This window comes from Nannospalax galili, unplaced genomic scaffold (genome assembly GCF_000622305.1).
Source record: "Nannospalax galili isolate Female #2095 unplaced genomic scaffold, S.galili_v1.0 scaffold841, whole genome shotgun sequence".
Taxonomy (NCBI): Eukaryota; Metazoa; Chordata; class Mammalia; order Rodentia; family Spalacidae; genus Nannospalax; species Nannospalax galili.
Genome location: NW_008345000.1, coordinates 2,285,586 through 2,302,726, shown reverse-complemented (window position 1 = coordinate 2,302,726; position 17,141 = coordinate 2,285,586). Strand labels below are relative to the sequence as shown.

The following is a 17,141-nucleotide window of genomic DNA, read 5'->3' as shown; positions in this document are numbered from 1 at the left end:
GCATATTTTTGTAGGGCTGGAAAGATGACTCAGCAGTTAAGAGCACCTGTTGCTCTTTCAGAGGGCCTGGGTTCAGTTCCCTGCACCCACATGATGTCTAACAACTACCTATAACTCCAGCTCCAGGGAATCTGACATCCTCCTCCAGCCTCTGAGTGTGCACGTGAGCACACAAATCATGCACAGATACATGTACACATAGACATAAATAAATAAACTAAATCTTTAAAAAAAAAAAAGAATGCGGTTAGCTCTCTCATAAAAAAGACTTTTAGCTTTCATTCTCTTTGCCAATCTAAAAAAAAAAAACCAACTTTGAGGTAAACTCAACATAACATCTAAGCTTCCAGTGTATGATCTGATGACTTTTAAGCAGTATGTATAGATGTATACACATGAGAAACAAATCATCTCCATCTTCTCAATAAACCTCCTCACATTCTTCACCTTTTTCTCTCTTCAAGACAAGTATTGAAGGAATTTTTATTGCTACATTGCATTTCCAATGAGGATGATGGCTTTTCAAAGTTACCAGCAACCTCACAGACAAGTTAAAAGTACCCAGATTTTCTGTGTTCAAAACCAATTCACTCAAGCATTTTCTATATTCAATATAAGTCTCTTAACAAAAGAACATTTCAGTCAGCATCAGGTGAGATTCAGATGGAGGAAAATGTCCAAAAAAGAATGTACAACTTGTAGATACACAAACATATGCAACTGTGAGGAAATGATTCACAATATAAATATATGAAGTTTCTAATTTAACTTTTATTTAGGTCCCATCATTTCTAGAAGGCAAAAGTACTACATACAACACGATCATTGTAACAAAAGTTATGTTACAGAAAATAAAGATAACTCAAGAAGCATCGTTGATCTTTGTGGAACTAGGAACTTAAATACTGTGAACTGGGCACTGTCCTCAGAACTTCAAAACTTTTAAGAGAGGACTAGATAATAGAAAGTCATGAACACCAAGCCAGAACAGGAACTTGACCAAATGGTTACTTAGATGAACACATCTGAAAATGGAAACACAGAAGCAACACTTCAGCAGAGAGCACAGAGGAAACTGGAATGGGAATAAGGAATGGGAGGAAAACAGGCCTGACTGCTACTGCTAACAATGACTGGCTCATCTGGCGCTCTCCCTGTTAGATCAATCTATTATATACTCATTAAATAGGTGAATAAAGGATTTTGTCTTGTTTTGTTTTACTTTCCAAGGATTCTTTTTGAAAGTCATCTTTATTAAGCATTTGAAACACCAAAGCTTAATTAATACAAAATCTCCTTAGGAAGACAACTATCAAATATGGTACCCATACTTAAGTATTTAATGATATTTTCATGTTCACATGAGCATATAAATTTTAGTAATTTTATTTTTTTACCTTCCAAGTCCAGGAAACCATGACAATTCCAGTTCCTGTCGCTTCTGCCTCACCATTGCACTGATTTCACTGACTTCTATAAATTCTGTACTAAAAAAAATAAATTTATAGACTTTCATTAGAATTCCAAAAATTAAAGTACAGGGTAAAAACTGGATTATGATAACAGCAACAGTTTTCACACTTAGCATTATAAATTATATTTAATAAAACCTTTTTCCTAAACATTTAAAAAAAGATCACTAACAATAAATAAAATGTTTTCACATGATTTATTTAATTGCATACTAAAAATGCTTAAGTTCTATATTAAGTGGCAGAATGTTTTTTGTCTTTTGAGAGTCTTGCTGTATACATAGTTCAGGTTAGCCTTGAACTCACTATGTAGCCCAAGCTGACCTCAAACTCATGATCCTCTTGCTGCACTGCTAGATTACAACAGTGCTCTACCATGCAGCATTAATCCTGACTAAGGCAGACCAAAAAAGTCATGTCAAGGCAAAGTAGGCACTTGATAAAGTAGTCATTTAGAAGACTTTCAGATTTTCTATTCAGACATTAACTTCAGACAATAGTTTCCAACATTAAGTGTATAACACAAAAGAAAATAAAGGTAGGTATGGTTACTGCAACCAAAATGGATCTAGTTTCAATTTTTCAAAAAGTAACTTAGATGTAATTAATTGCTCTTTATACTCTACCAGGCCCTGAAACACCACAGTTCTGTTCTACCTTGTTGGTTCAACCAAGCCTATGTGATTTTAAAACTGCAATTTCACTCTGAAATTCCACAAACATCTGCACAGCATATACCTACCAGTCACTATGGAGCCACAGATGACAGGACCAGCTCTAAAATGGTTCCTTTTTAATAGGTAATACTTACAACTTAACAAATCCCTGTTTCTCCAGCATCTATCAAAATCATACTCAGCAACTTAGCGATGAGAACAAAGCTCGATGGCATAGGTAGGCATGGTATAACAAGGAAGTTCATAAAATACCAAGTTTTCTTTTTTTTTCTTTAATTTTTATTTGTCTTTTTAAGACAGGGTCTCCCTGTAGCCCCAGCTGGCCTAGCACTAGCTATGTAGACCAGGCTGGCTTCAATCTCACAAAGATCTGCCTGCCTATGCCTCCCAAGTGCTGGGACTAAAGGCATGTGCCACCATGCCCAGCTAAAAGTTTTCACTTTACTAGAACCTTCTGGAAAAAAAAAAAGACAAAATACAAAATGAGTTTTCATCGCTTTTATGGAGCCCAGTTTAAAATTCTACCAAAATTAGTTATGATTAAGACATCAAGTATAAACAGCATAAGTTAAAGGCAGAAAATACTAACCAGTAAGCTCTGTAGGTAAAAGATTCTCCACTGTGACTACTTGAAGAAAACATATTGGAGAAAAAATTTCTGATGCAAGGACTTGTACACTGATTTGATCTTCGAGGCTAAAAGTATTAAAAAGTTGTTATTGAAACAGTAAAATAAAAAAACTTCTGCAAGACATGTAATAATTATAATAAAGTATTTTTACATACCTTAGGCACTAAAGTATTAATAACTGAGTAAGAACGCTATCTAAGAAAAAGATATTTATTCCAACAAACTTTATTTACCTTTACTGCTCCATTTTTCTTTCCTCTCATTTTACTGTTTGAAAAGTTTCCTACACAAAAAAACACAAGAACCTCATTAGCTGTCTTGACTTTCACTTTAAAAGGCTATAAACCTTAACATTGACAAAAGAAATGTCAAAATGCCTGAAAGTTACATTTCTAATAATATTTGCATTTATATTTTTCCAAGTGCTAATTTTATCTTACTCAATCACAGATGGAAGAAAAATATATAATGTTAAAATAAAGAAAACTGTTATGCTCAGAGCATATGGGTATTATGATTCTACTCAACATTTTCTACAACTTTATGCAAACTTTAACTTGTAAAAAAAGAAGTTATATACAAGTCTTCAGGCTTTCAGTACATATATCATACTTAGGGTTTCTTATTCGGCTATTACCTAGAACAGTTACAAGCTCATCTCAAATAGGAGCTGACAAAGGGAAACTGAGACCATTAGTCCAAGTTGATCATCTATCATATTTAGTCAGTGATACTTCAATCAAAGAATTCCCCTATTTTTTTCCTGAAAATTTAGAGAAAAGTAAAGTGCTGATTGAAACTACTTATGTTAGAGCAATGTTGTTGGCTGTACTGCTCATGATTTTTATCCTTTTTGATTTGTCTCATCTGGAAAATACTTTTGAGTGCTGTCAGATTAAGAAATACAAAACAAGCCAGGCACTTCAGAGGCAGAGGCAGGCAGATCTCTGTGAGATCAGGCCAGCTTAGTCTACATAGAGAGTTCCAGGCCAGCTAGGGCTACAGGGAGACCCTGTCTCTAAAAAAAGGAATACAAAGAGAGTTGGAGATATGGCTCAGTGCTTAAGAGCACATACTACTCCCATCTTGCAGAAGACCTGAGTTCAATTGCCAGCACCCATGTCAGGCGGTTCACAACTGCCTGGAACTCCAGTTCCAGAGGCTGTGATCCCCTTTTCTGACCTCTTCTGGGCACTACACTCATGTGCCCAAATACACACACACTTAAAAATTGAATTAAGTATATATATTCTTTCCAAATTATTTATTTTTGGTCTTTGTGAGACAGGGTATCCCTGTAGCCCCAGCTGGCTTGGATCTCGATTTGTAGACCAGGATAGCCTTGAGCTCAGAAGAGATCCACCTGCCTCTGCCTCCCAAGTGCTGGGATTAAAGGTATGGACCACCAAGCCCAGCCTAAAAAATTTATTTGTATTTTTAATTATGTGTAGGTGTGTGTGTCTACATGCATGTGAGGAGCACAGAGGCATCAGACTCCCTGGAGTTGAGTTGCCAAATGTGAATGCTAGGAACTGAACTTGGGTCCTCTACAAGTGCAGTACATGCTCTTAACCACTGAGCCATTTCTCCAGCCCCTTATAAAGGATAACTTAAGGATTAACGAAAAGTATGCTTTTAACATCCTTATAGATTACTGCTCTTAGTTTTCCTTCATCAACAAGCTTCTTGTGAGTGTGTGTGTGTGTCTGTACACATGCACACAGAGGCCAGAGGAAGATGTCAGGTGCCTTCATCTATCATCTCTACTTTATTCCCTTGAGACAGGGTCTCTCACACAACCTGAAGCTCACCGTTTTAGCCAGGCTGACTGGTCAATGAGCTCCCAGGATCTGCCTGTCTCCACCCCAAATACTGGGATTACAGGCATGCAGCCTTGATTGGCTTTCATGTGGGTGCTAGGAATTCAAAACCAAGTCCTCATGTTTGCACAGCAAGTGCTCTAACCCACTGAGCTATCTCCCCAGCCCACTAAGCCTGTCAATATATATTTATGGTTCACAAACTGCTGCAGATACTCTCAGTGCTATTTCCTCAGAACTCTAGAAAACATCTACACTGCAAATGACATCTTTTAGTCTTCAGCTTTGCTTGCTTCACAAAATGTCTATTGATCATTTGCGCCACCCCCCAAAAAGTAATCACAGGGACAAAGTTTCCTGCTACTGCAAGACAGTACATATTCAGTTTTCTCTGTTTATACAGCTGGTAATAGTGCACCTTCTACTTAAAAGCATACTAATTTCTTTTATGTTACCACACGGTAGTTTTTTGGTTTAGATATTATCTGTCCTTCACCAGCATGTCATACACATTCTTGGTACGAAAAAAACACAAATGCTGGGGACAAGGTTATGATTCAGGAACTTACTTTTATACACTTTAATGTGTGAATGAAAAGTGATACAATGGTTTTTAAATTTCTTAAGAAGCCAACGATAGAAAATGTGAGGCAGATTCCAGCTACAGCTTAGAAATAGGCATTTTGTTCACCAGAGAGAATTGCTGTGCTGTAGCTACACTGTGTCCTTTATGCCCCAAGAGTGCTGAACTGTTCTGACTCATTCAATACTTAATAAATATATACATTGTACCTAAGATCTTTGTCTTGGAAGCCTCCCCCAGGAAGCCATCATTAGCCAAACTGCTCTGTGGAAAGTTTTTAGTTTACTAACAAATGCTAAGTATTCAGTGGTTCCAATGACTCTTTTCAAGTATCCAACACTGGTGAATTTCTCTAAATTGTGGTTTTCTAACCTGCCTTTAAAACAGCAGTGATATATCTTCAATTTCTCTAGAATGGTGCAGGACTACCTACACTTGATTTTTACATATCAAAAGCATGTACTACCAAATCCTTTGGCTTTTTCGTCTAATGTCTGCCTTCTATTTCTTTTTTGTTTTCTTTTGAGACAAGGTTTCACCCTATACCCCAGGCTGGCCTTGAACTTATAATGTAGCCCATGAAGCCAGGTGTGGCAGCCCATGCCTTTAGTCCCAGCACTTGGGAGGCAGATCTCTGTGAGTTCGAGGCCAGCCTGGTCTACATAGCAAGTTCCAGGCCAGCTGGGGCTACAGAGAGACCCTGTCTCTCAGAAAGACACCCCCCACAAAGAAATACTAATGTAGCCAACAATGTAGCTTAGATTTTCTAGCAATCCTCCTGCCTCAGACTCCCAAGTACTGGGATTATGGGTCTATGTCACGCTGCCCAGCTTTACCATTTTTTCTATAAACAACATCTCTACTTTGACATCTTTTGTTTCCAGATTAAAAAAAAAAAAACCAAAATGAAAGATACACATCTTTTTCTTCATGCCCCTGCCTACCTATCTTATTTTTCTGCCTTCCCTCCTTGTTATCTTGATATATTAACACTTGACATTGCAATATTAGAATACTACAGTGAAGTATACACATGCTCTAACGTAATTGAGAAACGGTATATGGGAATGTTTGAGATCAGACATATGTTAATGACTTTATTTTTATTCCTGCCCAACAAAGGACTGAGAGCCTAACTGAATGTAATATTAACTAGATCACTAACAAACCAAATTTACCGTCTATTTCATGAGACGAGCTTGGTAGCACACTTGCTCAACCAGACTATGCAAATATTCCAAACCCCAAAAGTCTAAGAACCGAAACCTCTGTTCCTAAGCAGTTGAGAAAGGACCACTCAATTTATACATAAAGGAAGTTACAAACGGTAAAAACAAGAACAAAAAACCCTCCATTACTATTATTTAGAATAATGAAAAAAATGAAAGTGACATTTAAGAAATTCACCAACACATCTAGTGTGTAACATTTCACAATATGTACTCAAAGCAACACCATCTTCAGTGTATCAGGAAACCATTTTATTAGATTCACAACAGTTTTAATGGAAAAAGCTACCTCAAAACCCAAGTGTCTTGACTCCCAATAAAATTAACTCTTAGGTCTGTTGACCCTTCATCAATATTATAGAATACTTACAAGCTATGCTAGTAATTGCTGATCCAGATATAAGAATTTCCTAATTTCCTACATTTTATTATTAAAGTACTACAACAGAACGGTTAACTTCCCGTAAAAAGCCAAGCAATCCTAAGTAGAGACAGATAACATTTTCACAGGTTCTTCTATAACAAGAAATTTATTCGTTCAAGTATGCTATGCTTTCTGTTTAGTGTAGCTAGGTGAGTAAAAATTTGTACAATCTCCTACTAATTCTATCTTCATCTTAATTAACTTAATCATGAAATGATGACACGTAAGGGGTCTAAGGTTGCTTCTATGTTGTATGATAGGTTATTACTGCCCTTAAGATAATGCCAAGTAACATTCATAGGTTCTCTTAGCGGTTTTTTTATATTTTATTAACTATTTTTATTTTATGTGTATGACTGTATTGCCTGCATGTATGTGAGTGCACTCATGTCATGCAATGCTGCAGAGGTCAGAAGAGAGCTTCGGATTCCCCTGGAACTGGAGTTAAAGATAGTTCACAGCCACCATGTGGGTGCTAGGAATCGAACCCAGGTCCTCTGCAAGAGCAGTCAGTGCTCTTAAACGCTGCGACAGCTCTCCAGCCCCTCTCAAGAGTTTTCTAATTGAACAATTTGTTAACATTACCCAAGAAGCCTCATAAGGAATGTGAAAATTAAAGGTTAGAACCCTTAAAGGGAGTTAGCTGGACAGGTTCGTGCCTTTAATTCCAGCACTTGACAATTTAGAGTTCAAAGCCAGCCTGGCTGCAAAGTGAGACCCTACCGCAAAAACAAAACAAAACTCTTAGTGGTACTATTCTTAAAGCTGTGATCCACAGACTGCTGATGGACAGACGCCTATCACATTTCTGAAAGGTAAAACAAAAATAATGGTTAATTAAAGAGCTCTTTTACTATGAAAATAATTAAGCTGGTATTACAAGAATTTTTTTCTTTTTGGCTCCAAAATACAAACAAAAGCCATGAGCAAAAGGCAATAACTAAGCTTGTAAACAACCACGAAGTAAAGCTTAATGTATCATTAGTAAACCATATTTTTGTGGAAGTGCAAACTGAATGTGGAATTAGAGTGCTGACTGCTCCAATCACTAGCAATGTAATCTTAGACAAATGATTATCTTTTTAAAAGATTTAAAGTTTACAATTATGGTCGGTTTTGAACATTACATAAAAATGATACCTATAGAGCAGACTTAATAAAATATGTAGCCATTCTGCTTTATGCTGTGCGTACTGACAACACAGCCCATCACCTGTCCCTTCCTGCTGTCTCAGCTTTTTTACTAGAGAAAATTATTTCTCTGAAATTGGTGGTATCACACCCATGCATTTAATTTTTTAATATTTTATTTAAACTTGGTTCTTTAACTGAGAAACAGTGGTTAGAGAATATAATCTGGATTCCAGAGCTAGGTCACAGTGGTTTCTTATCATTTACAGATTTTGCTTGACAGTTATTGGAAGAGGTCTTCTAGCTTTTTTTTTAGTGTACTAAATAGGATCCCCCTAAAATGCATATGCACTTGAAACCTCAGAAAATGGCCTTATTGGAAAAAGGCTCTCTGCAAACCAATTCAGATTAAAGATCAACATGAGCTCATACTAGATCAGGGTGGCCCTAAATCAAGTCAGGGTGTTCTTATAAGCAACATGAGAGCTACAGGGTACAACCCAGAGACAAGGCTATGTAAAGACAAGAGTAACTGTAGTAATACAGCTACAAATCAGGAATTGTCAGCATCATCCAAGATGTAACACAAGCAGAAGAAAGTACTCAAGATACACCACAAAAGTATGAGCCTGCAACACTCAGTCTGTGCACAGTGAGATGCTGCTTGCTTCAAGACACTATGTATTACTTGTTATGGCAGATCTAGGAAATTAATGGAGACTGTATACAAACATAGGCGGTTTGTTTTTTCATTTTATGCATCAGTGTTTTGCTGCATGTACGTATACCACGTGCATGAGTCAGATCCCCTAGAAATGGAGTTACAGAAGGTTGTCGGCCACCATATAAGTACTGGGATCTAAGCCAGGGTCCTCTAGAACAGGAAATGCTCTTAACTGCTGAGCTACCACTCCAGCCTCCAGCCCCCTGTTTTTGAATCAGAAATTTTTTAATTAGTATAAAATCAAAATAAACTGGCTACAATATTACTGAAACTTCCTTTTACATACAGAACCTGACATCTCTAATTCCTCTTCAATTCCTAAGTTTGTCAGTTTCCACATTTTCATACATCACCCTGTGTATGTACTATCAGGAACTGTGTTTTCTTCAGAAATCCTACAGAAGAACATTATAATTAATGGCTCCCTAATGAAGTATTTGGATTTCACCAACTGTGAGCAATATTGGCACCCATGTCTAACTTCCTCCACTATTCCCACTCTAAATAAAGGGCCAAAGATAAAATGTCACAAGTGTTTAGGAACTTTTTTTTCAAACTGCTACCATCTATTTTCCAAATTTAATGATAGTATTTTTCCAGGCAGTAAGGAAAATTATTGCTTGGTCGGCCAACAGTGATTTTAAAGAACTAAACCAGAATCACTTTTTTGTTTTTTTTTTGAGGGGGGGTCTTTTTGAGACAGGGTCTGTCCTGGAGCTCACTACGTAGACCAGGCTGGCCTTGAACTCACAGAGATCCATCTGCCTCTGCCTCTGCCTCTGCCTCTGCCTCTGGGATTAAAGGCGTGCACCACCACGCCCGGCCAGAATCACTTTAAAAAAATGTATTTTATTATTTTTATGTGTATGCGTGTATCGCCTGCGTGTAGGTGAGTGCACCTGTATCATGCAATCCGAAGAGGCTGTTGGAACCCTGGAACTGGAGTTACGGACAGTTTTTAGCCGCCATGTGGGTGCTGGGATTCGAACCCGATCTTCTGCAAGAACAACCAGTGTTCTTAACTGCTGAGCCATCTCTCCAGACCCCAGAATCACTTTTTGCAGACATTAAAATTAAATGTGAGAAAATTAATTCCCTAGTACTGATCAAATAAAAGATACAGTAAGTAAGTTGTAAAGAAAAACAGCAGCAAAAGTCAGGACAGTTGGCTAATTTTAGTGCCCCCTCTTTTACAACTTTAGAGACTTTCTTAGAAGTTACTATTTTTCTTGCTCTTTTGAAATACCTTACCAAGCTAGTTTTCCAAAACTTGATTTCACCAGACTGTATCCAGAGACATTTAATGGAGTTTGCTTGCTCACTCATTCCTCATTACAAATCACAACAGGTACAACATAGAGAAATTTTAGTATTTTTTCGTCAACATTCTCTATGATCTCAATTTTCCTGTCTAGTATTATTTATTTCCCAGTATTAGCACCATGGTCACTTTGAACTAAAGAGAAGAAGTGAAGAAATAGATGATCATTGGAAAAGCTCATCAATTTAAGGCCCAAGCACAATAAACCAATATAAAGTGGTCACCACTAAGACAGCCTGAAGATGAATAGGTCTATACACTAGTAAGCACTGGCATTTCTTCAGGGTATCTCTATTGGAGGAGACCTCTTACAAGTACAAAAAAAATTTTCACCCATGCTTACCAAAGTATAATTCACAAGGAAAACCGCATATATAAAGGTATACTATACACCCTTTTTCATATAATATGCACTGTGAAATAAATATCATAATCAAGCTAATTAATATATTCATGTCACAGTTTTTTTTTTTTCTTTTTGTAATAACACTTAAGATCTACCATCTTAGCAGATTTCAAGGATGTGATAAAGTACTGGTAATTATATTCACACTTTTGTACTTTAGGTCTTCAGTACATACATAACACCTTGCATCACTGAATCCCTGTATCCCCTGACCAACACTTTCCCATTTCCCTACTCCTCATCCCCAGCGTCCACCACTATATTCCCCAATGAGGATTTTTTATTAGACCTCCCATTTCTCCTACTGGCCTTCACTTCAACATAGCAACTTTTGTTTTACCAGTTGGTCAGGTCAAGACCTTGGATTAAACTTTGACTTTCCTCTTTCCTGTCTATTCATTCAATCAACCAGAAAATTCTGTTAGTTTCGCCTTTGAAATATAATATACAGTCAGATGCTCTGCCTTACTTAGCCTGGAAAATACACATGCTCCCTTCCTGGAATACAAACAACTCATAGTAAGAAGTATTCTCTGAAGGGAGACCTTGTCTTTTCAAAAAGGAAAAAAAAAAAAAAAAAAGGGGGGGGGGGATTCTCTGAAAATAAAAACAGCCTGAAGCCCAAGAAAAGAGTTGAAAAGCACTACAACTACTATGGATACTGCCTTCAAATCATGCCCTATCTTAAAGCCTTCAAGCACCAGACTGAAAAAAAAGAAAAAAAAAGAAAAAAAAAAAAAGGACCATTTAACTGCTCATGGAGTTCAAGGGTCCTTTATTTCTAAACAAACCTTCAAGTGAAAAGTGTGGCTGTGAATTTGTTTCTGATTGTTACAGACTTCTCTTACTACCCCTCTAGGTAGATACTGGCCCACAGGTATTGTTCTACCTCCCCTAGATAGATAATAAAAGATCACAATGCAAGTTACTAAACACCAAGTATCTAGGAAACCTTTTCTCTTGACACATTCTCCCCAACCCTTTCCCTCACATGGTACACTGTGGAGCATTGAGGGGTTCCCATTCTCAACTATTTTCCAAATCAAAATATTACTGAGAACTCTGGCACAAACCATTAAAATGGGAGAAAAAAATACAGAAGCAAAGAGTTACTTACTATATAACATCAAGTCATAAAATCTTTCACATAATAGATCTTCTCTTATGATGTTTCTTTTTCTGTAAATATTAATAAAAGTTTAAAAGGGTTAAAAAGACTATCATTTTGTTCACTTATTTTCAATTCACTGTCCATCACAATGAAATCTTTTATGCATAAATTTTACTGATAATCCTGGAGTGGTTAGTAAATGGTTCAATATTCTCTTAAACTAATAATATGCTAAACTAGACTTCATATACAATGAGCTGTGCCATCTCAGTCGTAAAACAGCACTCTTACTGGCTCATCGTGACTAAGGCTACTGAGCCATGTTGAATAGCAGTGTGAGGATTTGTTTTAAGGCTATTAGAAAATTCTAGCAATGAAAGCATGAATAAATGCCACTTCTCATTCCATTAACATTCTCCCCCCAATGACTTAAACTGGAGTTGCATTATAGGATTATAAGAGGCAGACTTGAATGTAGCCTATGTGTTACTATTCTCCAATCACAATTCTCTGAGAAAAAGCAGTTATACATGTGAACTACCTCAGCTGCATTAGACTTGAACAAGATACAAGCCTCACAAGTTATACAGTGATGACCAGATACACTCTGCCAAAATCAGGGGAATTAGATAATTCTTAGAGAACACAAAATGCATAGCCAGGACACTGTCACAGCCAGTGTAAGAGCTGTCCATCATTAAGCTATCAAAGAGAGACACAGACACAGACACAGACACAGACACACAAAATTAATCTATCAAAAGTTATTTTTCACTACACCTATGAGAAGTTTGCTAATGTTATCTATTATGCAAACATATATGCAAGTTTCAAAGCTAATTCACAAAGGTGTAAAATTTGTTCTAATGTAGGCATAACTCTGAAACTCTGGCACTCCATGAATACCTTAAAACTGTATGCAAATATCCATGCCTGTTGCTATTTTTATCTCTGGAAGGACCCTACAGCTTTCTTCACATTCTCAAGTCCGTGTGTTAAGCTCTAAGGATCCATCATGCTATTAATGAGTGGCAGGTTCAATAAATCTCCATCTCAGGAACCATTAACTGTCTTAGTAACCAAACACACTGTCTTTACAAAATTAGTATTTTGATGAAATGAACTAATAAATTATGTGTTTTATTAAGAATGTGGCAATGCACTGACTTAAAAATGCAAATCTTGAGGGCTGTAGATGGCTCAGTGGTTAAGAGCACTGGTTGCTCTTGCAGAGGATCCAGGTTCAGTTCCCAGCACCCAAATGGCAGCTAACACCCATCCTTAACTTCTAGGGGATCCGATGTCCTCTTCTAGACTCCACAGGCACCAGGCACACACATGGAGTATTTGTATGCGGGCAAAACACTCATACATACAAAGTAAAAATAAAAATTTTTAAATTTTTTTTAAAAATACAAATTCTGGACAGCTCTAAATAAATTTCACATCAAAACAGGATTAAGTATTTAAATATATTCGGCGTTTTATTTATTAACACATTAATTTCCAATATACTACCAATGTTCAACTTAGTGAAAAAAGTGCTAATTTCCTGTTAAATTCAGGTGTTATGCACTGTATTTCTAGATAACTATACTATTAGAACAGGGCAACAATTTTATTAACAATAGCGATTTTTGAGCGGGGCACAATAGTCCATGCCTATAATCTGCATTTGGGAGGCAGAGGCAGGCGGATCTCTGTGAGTTCATTCCAACTGGTCTGAGTTGGCAGCCTGGTCTCCCTAACAAGTTCCAGCCCAGCCAAGGCTACACAGTGAAGCCCTGTCTAAAAATAAAAACAAACAAATAAATACAGAGAAAAGAAGAAAGCCATTTTTAAAAATTTACATTTTCCTTTGGAAATGTTTGAATTTTAATTCTGGTAGGCAGCACATGCCTGCTAGAAGAGGAGGAATGAAAACTGTGAAAAGGAGCAGTTTCAGTGAAACTGCCTCAGATAATCAGCTGTACTCTGTCATTAGTTCTTTGCCCTTTTGAGACAGATCAATGCTCATCAAAACATGGGGTAGACACCAGTGCTTATTAACTGCTACTGTTTTATGATCAGTACAAGAAAGAGAATAAGCAATCAGAAGTTTTAAATATCTATACCATTTTTATTTTTTTAAAGTTCTGGTTTAAAAAAGATTAGGAGAAAAAAAATTAAAAAAAAAAAAAAAAAACAAGTCTTTACCAAAGATAGTTCAAATTATATTCTCAGACTATAACTGATCCTTTCTTAAAATAGCCAAATGTCTGCTTTCAAAGTAGTAGGGACCAGAGATGGTTCAGTGGGTAAGGGTCCTTTCCACCAAACCCAATACTCTGAACCCTCAAGGTGGAAGGAGAGAACCAACTCCTGTAAACTGTCCTCTGACCTCCTCATATAAGCCATGGCATATACAAACCCACACACATAAGCATACATACACACAAAATAAATGAACATAATTTTTTATGTGAAAGTATTTTAAAGCACAATTTTCAAAATGTGCTTCAATGGAATTTTATTCAGCACTGAAGAAAAATGAAATTTGCAGGAAAACGGATAGAACTAGAAAATATACTGACTGAGGCAACCCAGGGTCAGAGGTAAAACATGACCTTTTCCTAGCTTCAACTTTTTAGATGTCTCTGTTTAAGTTGGAGTGTCTATAAAATTCAGGAATCATAGAGGCAGGGGTCACTGAAGAGTCTAATTTTAAAGAGGGTGGGAATGGAACACATGTGATATGGAAGTAGAAGGGAATATGAGACATGGAAAGGTTTAAAGAAATACATAATTAAAATATTTTTGATGGGCTGGAGAGATAGCTCAGTGTTTAAGAGCACTCACTGGCTGCTTTTGCAGAAGACACGGGTTCAGTTCCCAGCACACACAGGGCAGCTAAAAACCTTCCATAACTCTAGTTCCAGGGGATCCAATGCCCTCTTCTGGCCTCAGTGGATACTGCACAACACAGGTGCACTTTCATTCATGTAGGCAAAACACTTATACATGTAAAATAAAAATAAAAAGAAAAATTTTGAAAGATCTTGAATGGAGGGACCCTGTATGAGTGAATAATGCTGTTCCCAGAATGCTATACATTTTTAAACGAAAATCCCAGTGCCAGGCATGGGATACTTCCCTATGAGTTAGTGGCCAAGGAGGCCCCTGAAGCTCCCAAAACAATGCAGGCTATGGCCATTACTATTGGCTGACCACCAGAACTGGATAGTAAAACCTTACTGCCAAAGATACCACCACATACTTCAGTTACAGGCTGCAGAGAAATCAAGCTGAAACTGAGATGGAAGCTTCCACTCTGCTGGGAAGTGCTATGCATACCACTGGGGGAGAAAAGCCATCAATGGTCTTACCCTGCTGTGGATTCTGCATGACATAATACCAACTTGCCAGGCAAGTTATGACACTGGTGCAGTAGTAGCATGATTGTCTGGGGATAACCAACAGCTTTCTGGTTGGATTTGAGGATACTCCACAGGAGGGTCTGAGCCTGGTACTGTAAACCTAGTCAAAAGCCTTTGTCTCCACAAGTCACAGGCCCCAGAACGTAATCTACTACAGTTTTTTTGCTAAATGGACATGTTTGTATCCCTAGACTAGTGTTGTTCTCAGTCTTAATCAGAGAAGCTTCTTTTTAAAGTGGGTGACAGTTAATGCCAAAAACTCGTAACTGATCAAAGTGCCAAAAATAAGCAAGTGTTGAGTGCTCAGTCCTAAACTGGATCACACACAGACACAGACAGACACCACGACCCAAGGAACATCACAGAAGAAAGAACAGAAAATGTAGAAGTCAGAAGATGGCAAGAAGTGCTACAAAACACTGTCTTCTAGATATGACAGAGCTTTGCAATTGTGAACACTGAGCAGTTGTGGTTGTGAACAAGACTGAGCCCTTCAACACTCCATCATGAATGAAAGGGGCTCATGAGGCAATTAATGATTGACAGAGAAGAGGCAATCATTTTTTTCACTTGAGTAGCCACTGATAACTGCCCAAGATCCAGCAAGCAACCCCTTACCTATGCTTATACAGACAACTGTAATTAAACACAACGGCTAAAACAATCAGTCAAAGTAAGAGGGCACTCACTGGTAAGGGGAGGCTGAGAAGGAGTGGGAAGGGAACAACAGCAGGCAATGGGTGGTGAAGATAATCACAGTACACTGTATATATGTACAGAAAGGTAAAAATAGAAGCTCTTGAATTTCTGTACTCATTTATCTACAGCTATACTTACCTGAATTCTACATTAACCTACTTCTAAAGTCAGTCACTAACCTCATGTAGCTTTTAGAAACCCCACGACTGGGGTGCTGCTTCTTAAGAGGGCTTTCATTTTGCTTGTCTTTTATTTCCCTCAACTGTCTTTTGACTCCAACCTGTAAGAAAAGTAAAGTGTCTATTTAGAGCAATAAATCAAATCACAAATAACTAAAAACTCAAAGAAACAAAACTGTCTCATCGAAAAGTACAGTCTTATCCTGGCATTGTGTTGCACGCCATTAATCCCAGCATTCAGGAAGCTCAGGAAGGCAAACCATGGGGTCAAGACCAGCCTGTGCAACACAGCAAGATCTCTACTAATGCAATTGTATAGAGATGGTTGAAAGTACTATTCATGTCTTCCAGAGAATCTACTTTAGTTACTATACTAACACTGAAGATTCATGCTAATTTGTATAGGAAGCAAAGAAATAAACATTTACAAAAAGCAAATAGTTTTTTGTGTATGTGTGTGTCCATGTTCGTGTATGTGCAGGTGAAGTGTGGTCATTAATGAGTATGCTTGACAACCTTAGGAGTCCTTCTTCAGACACCACTCACATTTTATTTCAGACAGGGTCTCTAGTAGACCTAGAACTTACTAAGCAGGCTAGGCTGGCTACAAGATTAGCTGTCTCCGCTTTCCCAGAACTGGGTTCACAAATGCACACTACCACAACCAAGGTTTTTTTTTTTTTTTTTTGGTCTTTGTGAGACAGGGTCTCCCTGTAGCCCCAGCTGTCCTGGAACTCACTATGTAGACCAGGCTGGCCTTGAACTCACAGAGATCCGCCTGCCTCTGCCACCCGAGTGCTGGGATTAAAGGTATGCGCCACCACACCTGGCCCAAGTATTTTTTTAATGTGGGTTCTGGATATCAAACTCGGGTCCTCATGCTTGTATAGCAAACACTTTACCAACTGAGCTATCTCCTCTGACCACAAATTCTTTTTAATTTGGTTTTCTGAGACAGAGTCTCACTATGTAGCCCTGGCTTGCCTGCTATATAGAGAACTGGCTGGCCCTGAACTCACAAAGATCTGCTTGTCTCTGCCTCTGCCTCCTGAATGCTGGCATTAATGTGCATGCCACTACACCCAGCTCAAAAATTCTTTAACATGTTTTATTTGCATGGAAATCTTGTTTATACTTTATATCAACACTCACTGATAAAAATCTATCAAAACAAATTATAAACACCTACACTGGGAACAACTCATGTGTTTTATATGCCCTTTGCTCTAGTAAACAAGCTGTCACAGGCTAAAAGGGTCACCTCGAAACAGTTCATTTAGAGATACATTGTCTATTAATAAATAAATAAATAAATAAA

General features: G+C 37.6%; 1 protein-coding gene across 4 annotated transcripts in view; it reads right to left on the bottom strand.

The window, feature by feature from the left end:
• The window catches only part of Scaf11 (SR-related CTD associated factor 11), a 64,525-nt gene that overhangs the window by 9,862 nt on the left and 37,522 nt on the right, over positions 1–17,141 (bottom strand). For all 4 annotated transcript variants that reach the window (XM_008841314.3, XM_008841313.3, XM_029567453.1 and 1 more), the window contains 5 exons: positions 15,824–15,924; positions 11,536–11,597; positions 3,014–3,063; positions 2,739–2,845; positions 1,398–1,487 (listed from right to left, as the gene is read on the bottom strand). In XM_008841314.3, the coding sequence (XP_008839536.1) occupies positions 1,398–1,487; positions 2,739–2,845; positions 3,014–3,063; positions 11,536–11,597; positions 15,824–15,924 (410 nt within the window). The remainder of the gene's footprint in view (positions 1–1,397; positions 1,488–2,738; positions 2,846–3,013; positions 3,064–11,535; positions 11,598–15,823; positions 15,925–17,141) is intronic.